The sequence below is a fragment of the Euprymna scolopes genome, chromosome 41, assembly GCF_053919585.1.
Source record: "Euprymna scolopes isolate OS-2025 chromosome 41, ASM5391958v1, whole genome shotgun sequence".
NCBI classification, from domain to species: Eukaryota; Metazoa; Mollusca; class Cephalopoda; order Sepiida; family Sepiolidae; genus Euprymna; species Euprymna scolopes.
The window spans coordinates 18,330,781-18,347,521 of record NC_136522.1 but is presented as its reverse complement, the minus strand read 5'-3'; the positions used below and the strand labels follow the sequence as shown (position 1 = coordinate 18,347,521).

Sequence of the window (16,741 nt, the reverse complement as noted above, 5' to 3'; positions counted from 1 at the left end):
GAGAGAGAGGGTCGTTAAGGGATTAGAGAGAGAGGGTCGTTAAGGGATTAGAGAGAGAGGGTCGTTAAGGGATTAGAGAGAGAGGGTCGTTAAGGGATTAGAGAGAGAGGGTTGTTAAGGGATTAGAGAGAGAGGGTTGTTAAGGGATTAGAGAGAGAAAGAGAGAGAGAGAGAAAGAAGAAAATGAATTAGAAAAGTGGTGTAAATAATGAGAGAAAGAGAAAGAATGAAAGAGGTGGGTAAAGGAATTAAAGCGGGGGGGGGAATAAGGGATTACAGAAAGAGAGAGAGGAAGAGTAAGGGATTACAGAGAGAGAGAGAGAGAGAGAGGGAAGGTAAGGGATTACAGAGAGAGAGAGAGTGGGAGGGTAAGTGATTACTGAAAGATGGAGGTGGGAGTTATGAGAGGGATGGTAAGAGATTACAGAGAGGTGGGGGGGGGTAATAAGAGATTGCAGAGAGACAGGGGAGGGCTAAGGGATTGCAGAGAAAGAAAGAGGGGGAGTAAGAGATTAAAGAGAAAAAGATGGTGGGGAGAATAAGAAGTTACCAAAAAAGAGAGAGGCAAGGACAAAATTAAAGAAAGAAACTGAAAGACTAAATAAAGAAAGAGGGAGATAAAATGATTCTAAAAGTGAGTTGATAGGATGGGGGTAAAAAAGAATGGGGACATGAGGAATGAGTGAGGTTATAGGTAGGGAGGAGGTGCAGAGAGAGAGAGAGAGAGAAAAAAGAGAGGGTAAGAGATGAAAGAGAGAAAAATTTTTTAAAACCTAAAATTCATTGATAAACATTTGTTAAGATAAATAAGAGCTATTATTTTTTTTGTCTTTTTCATTATTTTTTTTCTCCATTTTTTTTTTTTCTTTTAAATCTGAACACAGACTAAAATTTTCTTCTGACATAAAAATGCTTTGTCAGAAGAAAGATTTTTTTTTTTTTTTAAATTTGAAAAATATCACTACTACAAAGTTTTTTTTTTTAATAATTTTTCTTTTTAAACGTTTTGTTGGTGATTTTTTTAATCACACCTTTTTCGTTCCAACAATTCCCCCAAAAGCCCATCCCTAACTAAGAATGCCAGCTAGGGTTACATGTGTGATGCTGGCAGACAAGAGGTTGTAGTCCGTTGGATCTGGGCATGACAGTAGGGGCACTCGGTGCATTTGACAGCGCAAGGGTCACACAAGACGCAGTGTTTGCACACATTTAACGTCACAGTCCGATTCCTATCCTTGCACACAATGCATTTCCGGCTATTATAATGAAACAACAACTGAAACAGAAGAAAAAAGGAAATTGCTTTTAACATCGTGAAACAAAGTAATTTAAAATTTTTTTTGCATTTTTTTAAGAAATCACAAATTAAAAAAGAAAATATGACAAAAAACTAAAGAGACAAAATAGGAGAATATAATAATAAAAATAAGTAAACAACCTAAAATTTTTTAATAATATTTCTGAGATTAACTCCGTGGAAATTCGAAGATGCTTTCTACATCAATCAGTGGGCATTTTGCAGTATAGACAACAAAACAAAAAACTGGTTAAAAAACAAATATATAACAAATGTTACAAAAGGCAAGATAAGTTACTCCTCTACCTACCTGAATAAATGTCACCATTAAATTTATTGGCTGGGTATTTGTTTAATTTTCGATTTTTGAGTGATTATCAAAATTCCTCAGATAACCATCTCATGTTGGCCATTATTTTCTTGTTCTAACTTAAGACTTGGCACTACTTATGTGTCAAAGTAAATAAATGTTTAAAAATAAGTTGAAACATAAAAAAAAATTTACACTGGTAGGCTTATCTTGCCTTTGGTAACATTTGATACCAGAATTTCCCCATTATAGCTTAACTAGCCTAGGGGCTCGGCATTGCCCGGGTGTTTGGAGGTGTGCGTTGAGTGGAAAGAAAAAGTGGTAGTAGGCAGGCTCAAACGCATACCGCAAAGGAGGAAAAAAGAAAAGTGCCATCTTTGCTGTTGGCCCATCATCAAAATGAAAGTGATGTATGTTTAAATTAAGACTAGTCAATCCTGTAGAAAAGTGCCCAGTTGAGGGTGAAAGAATTAATGCTTTTAGCCAATTTTTCGATATTTGTTGTCCGAAAGTTCGAGCTTCAAAACGATTACTGATATCATGAAGAACCGCCACCTATATCAAAAGTTTTAGGCAGACATACAAACATACATCCAAACAGACAGGTGAGATTTATATTATAGATTCGCTTCCCAGATTGAACCCCATTTACAAAAAACAAAAACAAAATAAAAAAAAACTGGTTTTCAAATATAAGATATCTTGTCTTCACACCTTTTCTAGGGATGTGTGTAGAATTTTGCCTGTTTTTTTTGTTTTTTTTTTATTCAGCGAAAGAAGATTTTCTAAATACAATTTCTCATCCGGAAAAAGGAGATTTCCTAAATGCGACACTTTTTTTTTTTTTTTTTTAAATTATAAAATGTTGATTTCTAGCAAAACACTAGAGCTGTATGTCCTAATTTTTTTTTCATCACTATTTGGCTAAATTTTATTTCTCTTTCATTTCATCTTGCCTTTGCACCCTATCCCCTTTGAGAGTTTTTTTTTCCTGAAAACTGAAAACGTTAATTTTGCCATGCTTTAACGATTCATGATAGCGTAGGGGGAGATAGAAAATGTTTGTTTTATCAAACAATGACTTCCTGACTCCTTCTTCCCCAGATGCGCACTTGGAGTTTCTTCCTCTTAATTTTGTAATTTCTTAATTGAAACCGATTTTAGTTATTTAGAGGAATGCTGACAATAATCGATTCGACTCTAAATGAAAATATAGTGGGTTTTGAATTTATTTTCTTAGCAGCCTTGTTATTCTTGTTTCCCTTATTTTGTTCGTTAATCTTTACATTTTATGAGCAATGTTTCTGACAAAGAGGGAAGAACTTCAAAATCTATCCATATCACACTTATTAGTTTAGCATTGACTAGTTTTTTTTTACTTTCAAGTAGTACTTTTTCTTTTAGCTCCTTACATCAAGTAACTTTATGCTTTGTCAGGAGTGATAAAAAAAAATGTGGCAAATAGATAGTTATCTGTATATCTATAAACTCCTGACTTGAAATGGAACATGTATATCAAATCCATTGCCAAGGTCACAGGAAAAATAGTGGGATCCGTCTACCGCTCCAGTAGATATCTCACTCCTGATGCAATTCTCTACCTATATGAAAGCCAGGTACGGCCAATGATGGGAGTACTGTTGTCACATCTGGGCAGGAGCTGCTAGAAGCAACTTATCCTGCATTGACAGAGTTCATAATAGGCTTCGTAGCTTAGTGGGGGGGATGGCCTTTTCTCTTCTCTGCAACCTCTTTCCCACAGAAGAGATGTTGCAGACCTGTCTCTGCTTTATCGTTATTTTCATGGCAAGTGCTCATCTGAGGTTCAATTTATGCCCCCTTCGCCAAACTTTCACGAAAAACGCTTGTCAGGCTGAAACCACTATCAATAATTTCCCACTCCCTGTCCGTGCCTACACCTAAATGTAGATTCCATGAAAAAAGCTTCTTTCTTAGAACTGCACGCATATGAAACTCTCCTTCCAGCTAACTACAATCTGATTGTCTTCAAGTCTAACATAAACAAGTTCTTGATGAACCGTCCCCCTAAGTAATCCAATTTACAAAATTCCCACTACTTATGTTTACTACGCTATAATCACAGTGACTAACGTATACCCATTGACCCTTACTCTCAAGTGGCCTCCGGGCCTTGATAAGTGGTGATTCCTGTGTAAACAAAAGTGAGAATGTGCGTGTGTGTGAAGACACTTCTCAACCTACATACTCAACAACTTTTTGATCTACAGAATTGAAATTTGGTATATAGGGTATGTGGAAAACTTTTTAATCGGTTTTCATCCAGAAAAAAAGAGGCTACTTAGGGGTCAAAATTGCAAAATTGATACTTGAGGAGGGGGTGGGGGTGGTCACTGGATTTTTTATTTGTTTGTCAACTGTTTCATGAATGTGCGTGTGTGAATAGTTCACATTTCAGATTTCTTATGTTAAGAATAAGTAGGTTTGGAAATACTTTTTAAAGACCTCGTTAAGCTGGCCTAATGGTTATTGTACTTAACTCACTGTCCCAGTTTGAGTATTTTTTTTTTTTTTTTTTTTTTTTTTTTACTTACAAGAAGTAAACTGTTTAGAAAAAATATAATACTCCCAGGCATATGTCTCAGTTTCTGTATGAATTAAAATAATATTTGTGCGTATTTTACTACTAGGCAATGCCAGGCAATTTGCTAGTAAATAATAAATTAAGATGGTTAAAGATGATGATGATTTCTATTCGTGGGGATAACGGCACCACCTTTCCTTTTTGCTACCGATGTACTCTACCCAATGAACTCATCTTTTATAGATTCAAGAACGGAAAGTCCTCCGAAACTATTTAAGGAGAAGACCATCTTCATCATACTTGTTAGTGTTGGATGGCTTTAAGAAATTGGTTTCCAAACTAATCTATCTCTAGCCAGGTCTTTATTTATACCTCAAATCCATCCTTATTTTTCTCCCTTTTCCTTGTGAAATGAATATGCTGCCTTAACTGTTCTACATGAATTAACCCAAGAACGCTAATTCATTCTTTTCAATGTGACCATACCATCAAAGTCTACTCTCCTGTCCATATCTCCCTATATTGTCCAGATTTCACCTTCCTCTGAGGTCATCAGAACTAAGCCTCTATTTAAGATTCACATTACAAATTCATTATAATATCTATCTATATATATATATATATATAAAAGCGAAAATGTATGTTTGTGTGTCTGCTAAAAACTTTCGACAGACAACAAAAACTCACAAACTCGGTATCATATTGAAGTTCCATCCTTCGCTCAAAAAATATCGAAAAATTGGCCAAAAACGTTCATTTTTTCACCCCGAAATCAACAATTTTCGACAGGGGGCGGGGGTCAACAAAAACGGCCCTCTCGACCAGTTCTACGCATGCGTCAGATGATGTCATGACCTGATTTACTTTAAATAGTTGAAAAACTGAACAAATTTCATGTACGTAGCGTTAGATCAGTTGATTAGCGGGTTGGTTCATTATCTAAACGTTTTGGGTTCGAATTGTGGTGTGAGATGTTTTTTTTTTTTTTTTCCGATTTTTTAAATTTAAATATTGAACCAGTGTTATTTAAGCCATTTTTCACGTAACGTTCATTTTTCTGTTTTATTTTTACTTTGCTTATCCACACCCGACCACACACCCAAAAACACCCGGGTACCCACCGATTTTTTAAATTTTTATATTGAAACAGCCTTATTTAAGCCATTTTTCATGTGTTCGTTTTTCTGTTTTCATCATTCGTTTGCCTTACGTTAGTTTTTTTTTCCCCGCTTAAGTGTTAACGTTGTTTTCTTTTTTTTACTTCGCTTATAGCAAACAAACCCAAGTCGCCATAACACTCGACGACTTCCGGGTACGCACCTGTCAATTTGGTTCTTACTTAAATAAATTCAAACATCTTTCACTAACTCATTCTGGCTGGCCGATTTTATTTTCAAACTTCGCCTCAGAGCTTCGGGTTCGATCCTACTCCCCCCACCCTCCCGGTTTCTTTTTTATTCAAAACCGCACACACCTCCAAACACCCAGGCAACGCCGGGTACCCCCGCTAGTTATAATATAAATCTCACCTGTCTGTTTAAATGTTTGTATGTCTGCCTAAAACTTTTGACAGAGGTGACAGATTTTCACGAGATTGATATCATTTTGAAGCTCGACGTCTCAGACGATAAATATTGAAAAATTGGCCAAAAACAATTCCTTCACCTTCAACTGGGTAGTTTTCTACAAGGGGGGGGGGGGTTCGATTTTTTGCGAGTCATTTTTGTAAGTCATATCAGTTAGATTGACTTTGCCTAATTTTAACTTTCCGAACTTCCGGTCACGTCATGGAGTAGCGGTAAGACATCAGATTTTATTTCACTTTTTTTCCACCTTTGTGAAGTCTGCCTGCCACTATTTTTTGTTCAACACACATCTCAAAACACCCCTGCAACGCCGGGCACTCAGGCTAGTCTATAATATAAAAGGCAAAATGTGTGTGTGTTTGTACGTGTGTGTTTGTATATCTGCCAAAAACTTTCGACAGACGCGTCGGACAGTAACAAAATCGGTTTAAAGCTTGATGTCTCAGACAACAAATATTGAAAAATTGGCAAAAAACAAATTCTTTCACCCTCAACTGGGCCATTTTTTACAAGGAGGGGTCACTTTATTCGTCAACATTTTTGCAAGTTATTTACACCTTGCATCAACGGCGTCGCATAAAAGATGGTATTTTAACTGCCCATGACAATTGCGGTCGGTGCCTCAATAAGACCGTTTGGTTTTTTTTTCACCTCCTTTTCGTCCTATGCGTTACGAGTTCGAGCCTGCCTACTACTCCTATTTTTTTTTTTTTGCTCAACCAACACCCTTACACACTCGGGCTAGTTCTTATAAAATTCCTCTTCATGCAATGCATATCCTCATTCTTCACTAGCCAAGTTTCAGTTGCATCCATCATCACACTGTGTGCACATGCCCGATAAATTCTTCTCTTGGTAACACTAGTACTTAAAATAAATATACTTGAACAAAAATAAATGTATATAAAGGGCAGTTGTGTGTGTGTGTGTGTCTAGCTAAAATTTAAAAACTACAAAACAAAACCCCACAACATTGGTATAATCTTGATCGGTGTTGCCTTGGATGAATAATATATAGAATAAATTATTCATCCTTTGAGGATCAACTGGGTCAGTTTGTGTGTGTGTGTGTGTGTGAAATTTGTAGCCATTTTATTTATTAAAGGGAAGTAATATTGATTTTTAATCAAGAGTTACTTCTCTTGTACTGACTCATTCCTTGAGAAATCTATGTAAAATAGAATTGTGTGTGTGTATGTATGTCCAAAGAGAGAAATGGGCTGGACCAAGAAGAGAGGGGGAAATATGTTACTTTTGCTCTGGGTAACACCGGTTAGTCTTGCTAATTCAATATCAAGTGCATTCATAACAACAACAAAAAATGTTTCTATGATTTTTATATTTAATCCCAGCCATTATTTTTTGTATATTCTTTAATATTCTTTTTTATTTATTTTTTAATTTATTCTTTAGTATACTTTAAAGGATGAAGAAAAGTTTTCACTCGATAATTCTTACCTCATCTATATGTTTTTTGTCTAGTCTAAGCTGTTGTTGTATGTGTTGAAGTTGCTGAAGGGGCAGATACTCAAGGTCTTTACTTCGCTGGAGACAGTGAATGTAGCCAGATATGGAAGAAGCATTTCTAAGTTGGTCTAATTCCTCTTGTAACGTTTTTACACAATTCAAAGCCTGAAAAGCACAAGAAAGAAGAAAACACAAATAATTCAAAGCATGAAAAAAAAACAACATTTTCTTAGGAAAAATTATCAAGTAGAATTTTAATTAAAAATATAAACCAATTTTATTATATAGTTCCGGTTTTTCATTGTCACATACACACATTTAATGACTTATCTTCCCTAGATATAGAAAGAAACGAAAAAGAATAATTTCTACATTAATGGTTGTTATTTTTTTTTTTTAATTTGATCGGAGATAAATATTTATTGAAGAAGCCTCCTGAGAACATCTTAAGTTTATAATCAAGAAAAAATGCGTTTTGAAAATAGGCAGAAACAATTGTATAAATAAAGATGTTCCTTTAAAAATATATTCATGACATTTATCAAATTATATTTGATTATTTAAATTTTCAAGTTGTTTTCCAAATAAAGAACTTACACAAAAGTGATTTACAGCTGTTTCAAAGCAAGGTTTATTTTAAGTTCATAAAACAAATATTTTTCAAAACATTGAATATCATCAGAATAGAATTTTTGTTCATCAAAAAACAAAGTAAAATCACAAGAACAGATTCATTGCCAAATATATTTATATTTATTTTTATTAACCTTCAACTTATACCTGTCAAATATATTTATATTTTTTTTTTATTAACCTTCAACTTATACCTGTCAAATATATTTATATATATTTTTTTTATTAACCTTCAACTTATACCTGTCAAATATATTTATATTTTTTTTTTATTAACCTTCAACTTATACCTGTCAAATATATTTATATATATATTTTTTTTTATTAACCTTCAACTTATACCTGTCAAATATATACAGTGTTTCTGAGTCTGGTTTTCATTTAAGATTTTTTCATAATTGTTTAATATAAAACTAACTGTTCGCCTAAAAATTAAATAACATAAAAATAGCTTATATACAAGTTTTTTGCAACTATTGAATTGACAATGAAGCACTTCTCTAGGTCCATTTGGAAAATTCCAAAAACTTTTTCTGAGTTTTCCAAGAATTATCGGGAGGAAATTACCTCCCTTGTGACTCTCCTGTGTCTTACGTAAGCATACATGATTGTGTCCGTCAAATTCTACTTTTTATTTTCTTTAACAAATAATTTTCTACCTCATCGATTTTCGTAATTTTTCGATATAGTCATCTAAAAAAAATATGAGGAATACGTAGATACCATTGTTTTCATGTGAAATTCAGTTTTACGATTTCTGAAATCTCGTCCCAATAGTGTAGAAGCACCCAATTTTCTTAAGACTTCTTCCCGGTCATGGCTTACGGAACGAAAGGAAACTATCCCCATGAATTAAATAAACAAAGATTTCCAAGTTCAGTAAGATGCACCTAAAGGTCAGAGGTCACATCATTTGAAACATCATGAGCATAATATTCAAAATGAGAGCAGTAGTCCAAATAATAGAGATTATCAATCATCATCTCAAAAAAATTCAGCAACAAAATGTTCATAGGAATCTAAAAACAGATGTGAATACGAAAAAGTTATTTTAAAACAAACGAACCTCGTCTCTTTGCTTTGTCGTTTGAAGTTTTTCATCTTCAGCAATTTTTACCTTTCTCACAGATTCTTCACCTTCTTTCTTCCATGCTTCACAAGCCTTTAAAAGAAAATGGCAAATGATGAATAAAATACATACGAAAATTGATGTATAATATGATAGTGTTGAGACGATTAATCAGAATTGAGAATTGCAAAAATCAGAACTTTTTTCGGTAACATATTCAGTATCGGAAAAAATTTGTGCCTCGTCTCATGTTAAAAATATATGTCAATGGTAATCACGCTCATGGGCTAGTTAAAATGCTTTTGTGGGCCGGATTCAGTCTGTAGGTTAGTGACCCTTGCTATAAAACAAACAGAGCAAACACCATGTATAACAAGTTGATGACATAAAGAACTTGAAGCATAAAATCTTTTACCAAAATTACTGGATTTGGCGTTAAGCTGAAAGGAGTTGATTGCCGTAAACCAAAACAACCAGCAGATGAGGTGGATCAGTCAGTTAATCCTCAGCATCTGACAGAATTCAGTTTTCTGAAATTTGACAGTTGATTTTTGGTGGCTCTCAAAAAAAGATGGTTTGTTAGTGTTCAATTGAACTTGTGTTTTGCTTTTGTTAGTTTAACAATTCTCATTTGCAAAGTTTGTGCTTTACATAGAGAAATGGGCCCTGAGGCAATGAATTGTGTTCAGTTGAACTTTTGTTTTGATTTGGTCGGACCAAGAATTCTCATTTGGAAGTGTGTTGTTCTGTGGAGAAAGATGAATATCATTGTAACCTCCAAATAAAACAAACTTTTGTGAATTGTTGCAACTTTCATTGGAAGAAGAATTCCGCTGTTGCAGTACTGACTAAGACCATACAATTGACACTGCGAGTCATGTCAGAATCGAGCAATGACCTTGAACCATTACATCCAAACGGACGATTACTGCCTATGCATATAGATACTTGTAGTGAATCGTTATTTCACAAACAGATTCGTTGTGAACGTTCAAAGGCAAATAAATCAATTGAAATTAGTTTTTAAATGGATACTAGATCAGGGAAACACTGTTTTGCCCACACAAACAGATGGTGGAATGTTCACTGCGTGCTTCATCCCAAAGTTATGCGAATTCTACAGGGAGTAATTTTGGTCTTTTTACACATAGATACAGTAAACAGGCAGAGAGCATTGCAATTTAAATTATAAATACAGCACGTAGGAAAAATCAAGTCAGTTTAGTGAAAAACTAGTCTCCTAATTCCATTGAGAGATATAAAAATTATTTACCAGAAAATATGCACACTAAGTATTTGTGCCAATGAATAAATACCAAGAGATTTCTATTTACGCCTATGCATACAGATACTTGTAGCGAATCGTTATTTCACGAACAATAAACAGTCTGAGAGCAAGTAACGATGAAGGATTTTCTTTAAAATCTTTCTTTTTATCTAGACATACGGATTTATACGTAGCTGTCCTAATAAAAACATTTCTCAGCTTGTCCTAATAAAAACATTTCTCAGCCTGTCCTAATAAAAAAAATATAATTTTTAATTCCATATTGATGAATATCAACCTTTCTAGACACAACACAGGTCAGTGTGTGAACCTCTACAATCTCTCTTGATCTTCTTCGCAAGCTTCCAACATTCAAATCGCACAGCTGGAAGTTTGACCAATTTTCTTTCGAAGACATTTTATTAAGCAGGGCAAAGTTTTATTGGTCAGATTACACTTCCTGACGCGAATCTAGTGATGTGACAGAAAATAGTATTCTTAATAAGGACATCCTAAGTGATTGCCTATAAAGGTTAAAGAGCACTTCACCTACTCATCACCATTAATAAAACCATCAAACAAGATCTTGCAGGTCTCCGTTTCTTGTCCTTTACATAACTATGATAAATACACATTGAATTTTTTTTTCAAGTGCAACACTTGCTAAAGACAATTGCATTGCAAATGCTAAAAACAGTTATGAATAAAAATGAAAACCCGTTTTCTTTAAAGTTCCGAATTTTTTAGATGAGGGCTGATTGTATTACTTGTATTGATCGGACTATTGTTCTCATCTTGAGTGTTATTTGTGCAACGCTTTGGTTGGATTAGCCTTCGACCGTCCTCAAGCATTTTGATTGCTGTTTGGAAAAGAAAAAAGAAAAGTTACTGGCTCCATAGATATTTTCATATTCTTTGAGTTAGTCTCTATTTTATGGTTATTGTTTCGTATTTGTGAAAAAAATTGGTTGACAAAGGAGAAACAACTAATAAAGATTGACAGGGGATTATTTCCCTTTCATTGTTGAAATTTTAAGGGTGTACAATGTTTTTTTTTTCTACAAATGCTACTAATTTCTACCGTTTTCTTTAATTGTGGAATTTCCACAGGCCCTGTAGTGGTAGTAGTAATATTAATCGTAGTGCACATACGCTTTTTGCTTGACTGTAGGCATCTTCCCAGTGAGAGAGTTTACTTCTGAGGGTTGACAGTTCATCACGCAGCCGGTGAATCTCCTGCGGGTGGCTGTTGGTATACGATGTAGAGTAAAGGGGCGAGTGGGGCCCGCCACTCGAGGGTGACATTGAATTCAGCTCTGTGTAGGCAGGAACCGCAAACATACCAGGGTTGGGTTGACTAAGAAATGCAGCAGCAGTCTAAGAAAGACAGAAAGAGAAAAACATTTATTTTTAAAGGTTTCAAACTCGAAGTTGATTAAAAAGTATTAAGTCGATTTATTAATAGCAGAAAAACGAATATGTTTCCGACTGAATGAAATCTGTTTTTATTTTATAATTTACATGGGAGGTATAGTGAATGTGTTGATCATGATTGACATTAAAATCTCTGTTTTTCTGCAAACGAAACAATCTGTATCAAAGTTTTTTTTTTTTTTGAAAAGATGATTAGTAAAAAAAAAAAAATAAAATCCTGGTCACTGGAATAAAATTTTTTTATATATGCTTTATTGTTATTTATTTACCTTGAAAATGTTTGTCTATGAAAAAACAAAGTATATATATGCACAAGCGTATTTTCCCACATTTCTCTCTCATATATATATATATATATATATATATATATATATATATACTAGTGGGGGGGGTACCTGGTGTTGCCCAGGTGTTTGTAGGTGTGTGTGTTTTTGGGTAAATCGTTGGCCGGGTGTTTAAAAAAAAAAAAAAAAAAAAAAAAACCTTGACACGCAGTTGGAAAATAATAAAGTGTGAAAAAAAAAACAAAAACAAAACGTGCGACGTTTAACGGCAGGTGCTCTTTTTTGAAGAGTTAATGACATCAACTTTGAGTGCGGGACAGTGTTTTATTTACCGCGAGTCTGTTCGCTTCTATTTTTTTTTATACAAAAAAAGCTTAATGCACATGCAGCAATCGAAAATTGTTGAATATTTATCTTTTGAAAGTCGGGCAAATTAAATAGACAGGCGACCCCGGTTGTTAACTCGTAGATATTATCATTTAGGCGTGATATGTTTAAATATTAGATTAAAATGTTTAAAGAAGTTGTGAGGCGACCGATCGGTTCTTGGAAAAAAAAAGCCTTTCTTGGACATACACGAAAACGCAGACACACACAAACATTTCCACTTTTATATTTATAGATATATATATACTAGCATGGGAGCCTGGTGTTGCCTGAGTGTTTGAAGGTGTATGCTGAGCAAAAAAAAAAAAAGTGGTAGTAGAAAGGCAGGCTCAAACCCATACCGCAAAGTAGAAAAAGAATGGGGGGGGGGGGAACGTGACATCTTTGCTGTTACGACCACCGCTAAACCAGAAGTGACGTAGGTTTAAATTAAGGCTAGACAATCGAAAAGAGGGGATGACTTTCAAAAATATCGGTGAAAAAAGCAACCCCTCCTTGTAGAAAAGTGCCCAGTTAAAGGTGAAGAAATTAATGTTTTTGGCCAATTTTTCGATATTTGTCGTCTGAAACGCCGAGCTTCAAAACGATACTGATCTTGTGAAAATCCATCGCCTTTGTCAAAAGTTTTAGGCAGACATGCAAACATACATACATTTATATATTGGTAGCTCAAATTTTTGACCCAAACAGACTAAAAAGCTTGCCCTATCTCTGAATACCCTTTATGTAAAATTTCAAATGTTTAGACCAGAAATTGTCTGAGTAATTTGGTAGAAACCACAGAGGGTAAATTTTTTTTAAATTTGACCCCTATTATGACCCCTTAATAGTTACTGTTTTGGGCTCAAATAAAGTTATTAAGTTAGATCCATGTCCAAGAAACCTATATCTAAAATATCAAGTGTTTATACCCAAAATTGGCGGAGGAGTTTGATAGTTCTCAAAGGTCAAATCGTTGAACTTTGACCCCTTAACAGCGAAATTTCTGGCCGAAAACCGATTAAAGATTTTCCCAAATCTTAATACCCAGTATATCAAATTTCGAGTCTGTAGACTGAAAATTGACAGTTATTTGGTAGGGAAATGTACACAGACAGACACTTTCATAGATATAATAAATCTATATGTCAGTCTGTCTGCTTGTTTGCCTTCTTGTTATGACGTCATAGCATATAGATAAATCAAACTTTTATTGCCACTTTGTATGGCTTCATGTGCTAGCTGTTGGCAAAGGAAGCAAAAACTTTAAGCACGTACGAATTACTTCTGTGAATGTCTACTTATAAATACCTTACCAAGAGATTTCTATTTGCACAATTAGTGATGAATGATTTTCTTTAAATCTTTCTCTCTTATCTAGACATATGGATTTATACGTAGCTGCTGCAGCAAAACATTTCCCGTCCTAATAAAAAAAATATAAATGATTTTTTATTCCATAACAATGAACATCAACCTTACTAATTTTGTAACAGATTACCAAACAAAAGAGAGTTAATACTCCACACCATTAATAAAAAAAAAAAAAAAAAAAAAAATACTCTCCATATTTTCTAGACACAATATAGGTCAGTGGGTGAACTTCTACGATCTTTCTCAATATTTATTAACAGGAGAAAAATATGTTTCCGACAATTAAATAATGGGCACATCTCTCTCATATATAGACACACACACACACACACTAGCAGAGAGATCCAACGTTATCTGGGATTGGATGAGGATCAACAAATTTTTCACATTCCCATAATTTTATTGTCATCAAAATTAATGAAACTGCCCCCCCCTTTTTTTTTAAGAATCAAATAACTCGATTGCTTACTAGAGTTAGGGACCCATCAGTGTACTGGAAGGAAGCTTCACACCACTTCCTGTAATGGCCCAAAATTCCCTACATAACGTATACGGATATAGCCCATATAAACTGGTCTTTGGGAGGAATTTTGTCAGCTCTCACCGATCAACCACCAGCTCTAGAGGGTACCACCACCAGTAAAGTGGTGAGAAACCACATAAAAATATATTATACTCTGCAAGACAGGCCTTCATTAAAGCAGAATCATCTGAAACAAGTACAACCCACACAAAATGCCTGTATGGCTGGTACAAGGTCTTCTATAAAAGACCAGATAATAATAAAGAATGAAGAGAACCTGGTGTTGTAATTGGCCATGAATGGACCTGTTGTGTTTGTCCGACATGGAGTGATACTAGTAAGAGTGCATGAATGCAGACTATGACTGGTCCACCCCACAAATGAAAATGGAAACTCCGACCTACTGTTGGATACACCAAACAACCACGAGCCTGATAAGCAAACTAACCCGACCAATAATTTTGATGCATTGAAAAGTTCTGATGATGAGCAGTACGCCCAAATGTCAACAACTTCACACAACACCAATGACATAACACCAGATAATGAGATCTACATAAAACCAGGCATCACCATAAGTTATACCCACAAGGAGAGTTCCTATTTACAATGTCTCCCCACGGGACAGAGTTAGACACCAGGGTCGTTTTTTAATGTGGAGAAAAGGAACAAAAATTAAAAATTGTCTCAGTCATGAAGGATTTCTCCTCCACTGACAGAACAAGAAATTGAAGTGCAGCATCTGAAGAACAGATACTACACTGTGAACTCGAAGCTGAGCAAGAAAGGTTAATGGAAAACATAAAAATTGGTATAACATCAAGATTATGTAACCAACTGACCTGGCGGGTGAGAAATTATCTGTAACCTAACAAATGTCTAATAAGACAGTAGCCATCCAAGTGTCAGTTGATGATAATAGTGTCATGATTGTAGAGAATGTTTAAGTGCATGAGGCAAAAATGAAAAAGTTTAACAGTTGGAAACAGAACAATGTCTACATAGAGGTAAAAAACACTGGACAGAAATTCATATCCACTCGATGGGTCTGTAGCTTAAAATCAACCACAAACGGCATAATACCAAAAGCAAGATTAGTTGCGCAGGGATTTGAAGAAATACAGAACATACAAAAAGATTCCCCCATTTGTGCTCATGAGTCTCTAAGATTGATAATGACAGTGTCAACTAAATGTCAACGGAAGCTACATTCTCTGGATATAAAGACTGCATTTTTCTAGGGACAAACTGTGGAAAAGGAGGTATACATAACACCACCTAAAGAAGAATTGATTGAAATTGATGGGGTTATGTAAAAAATGATGGGGTTATGTAACAAATGATGGGGCTATGTAAAAAATGATGGGGTTATGTAAAAAATGATGGGGTTATGTAAAAAATGATGGGGTTATGTAAAAAATGATGGGGTTATGTAAAAAATGATGGGGTTATGTAAAAAATCATGGGGCTATGTAACAAATGATGGGGCTATGTAAAAAATGATGGGGTTATGTAAAAAATGATGGGGTTATGTAAAAAATGATGGGGTTATGTAAAAAATGATGGGGTTATGTAAAAAATCATGGGGCTATGTAACAAATGATGGGGCTATGTAAAAAATGATGGGGTTATGTAAAAAATGATGGGGTTATGTAAAAAATGATGGGGTTATGTAAAAAATGATGGGGTTATGTAAAAAATCATGGGGCTATGTAACAAATGATGGGGCTATGTAAAAAATGATGGGGTTATGTAAAAAATGATGGGGTTATGTAAAAAATGATGGGGTTATGTAAAAAATCATGGGGCTATGTAACAAATGATGGGGTTATGTAAAAAATCATGGGGTTTATGTAAAAAATCATGGGGCTATGTAAAAAATGATGGGGTTATGTAAAAAATGATGGGGTTATGTAACAAATGATGGGGCTATGTAACAAATGATGGGGCTATGTAAAAAATGATGGGGTTATGTAAAAAATGATGGGGTTATGTAAAAAATGATGGGGTTATGTAAAAAATCATGGGGCTATGTAACAAATGATGGGGCTATGTAAAAAATGATGGGGTTATGTAAAAAATGATGGGGTTATGTAAAAAATGATGGGGTTATGTAAAAAATCATGGGGCTATGTAACAAATGATGGGGTTATGTAAAAAATCATGGGGTTATGTAAAAAATCATGGGGCTATGTAACAAATGATGGGGCTATGTAACAAATGATGGGGCTATGTAAAAAATGATGGGGTTATGTAAAAAATCATGGGGTTATGTAAAAAATGATGGGGTTATGTAACAAATGATGGGGCTATGTAAAAAATGATGGGGTTATGTAAAAAATGATGGGGTTATGTAAAAAATGATGGGGTTATGTAAAAAATGATGGGGTTATGTAAAAAATGATGGGGCTATGTAAAAAATGATGGGGCTATGTAAAAAATGATGGGGTTATGTAACAAATGATGGGGCTATGTAAAAAATGATGGGGTTATGTAAAAAATGATGGGGTTATGTAAAAAATGATGGGGTTATGTAAAAAATGATGGGGTTATGTAACAAATGATGGG

The 16,741-nt window shown here is 34.6% G+C and overlaps 1 protein-coding gene across 2 annotated transcripts in view; it reads right to left on the bottom strand.

The window, feature by feature from the left end:
- Positions 1–732: 732 nt before the first annotated feature.
- Positions 733–16,741, bottom strand: part of LOC145266371 (putative E3 ubiquitin-protein ligase UNKL) — a 218,837-nt gene continuing 202,828 nt past the window's right edge. For both annotated transcript variants that reach the window (XM_080121996.1, XM_080121995.1), the window contains exons 14-17: positions 11,345–11,569; positions 8,923–9,018; positions 7,215–7,388; positions 733–1,276 (exon numbers count right to left, since the gene is read on the bottom strand). In XM_080121996.1, coding sequence (XP_079978122.1) covers positions 1,091–1,276; positions 7,215–7,388; positions 8,923–9,018; positions 11,345–11,569 — 681 coding nt within the window. In that variant the 3' untranslated portion in view covers positions 733–1,090. The remainder of the gene's footprint in view (positions 1,277–7,214; positions 7,389–8,922; positions 9,019–11,344; positions 11,570–16,741) is intronic.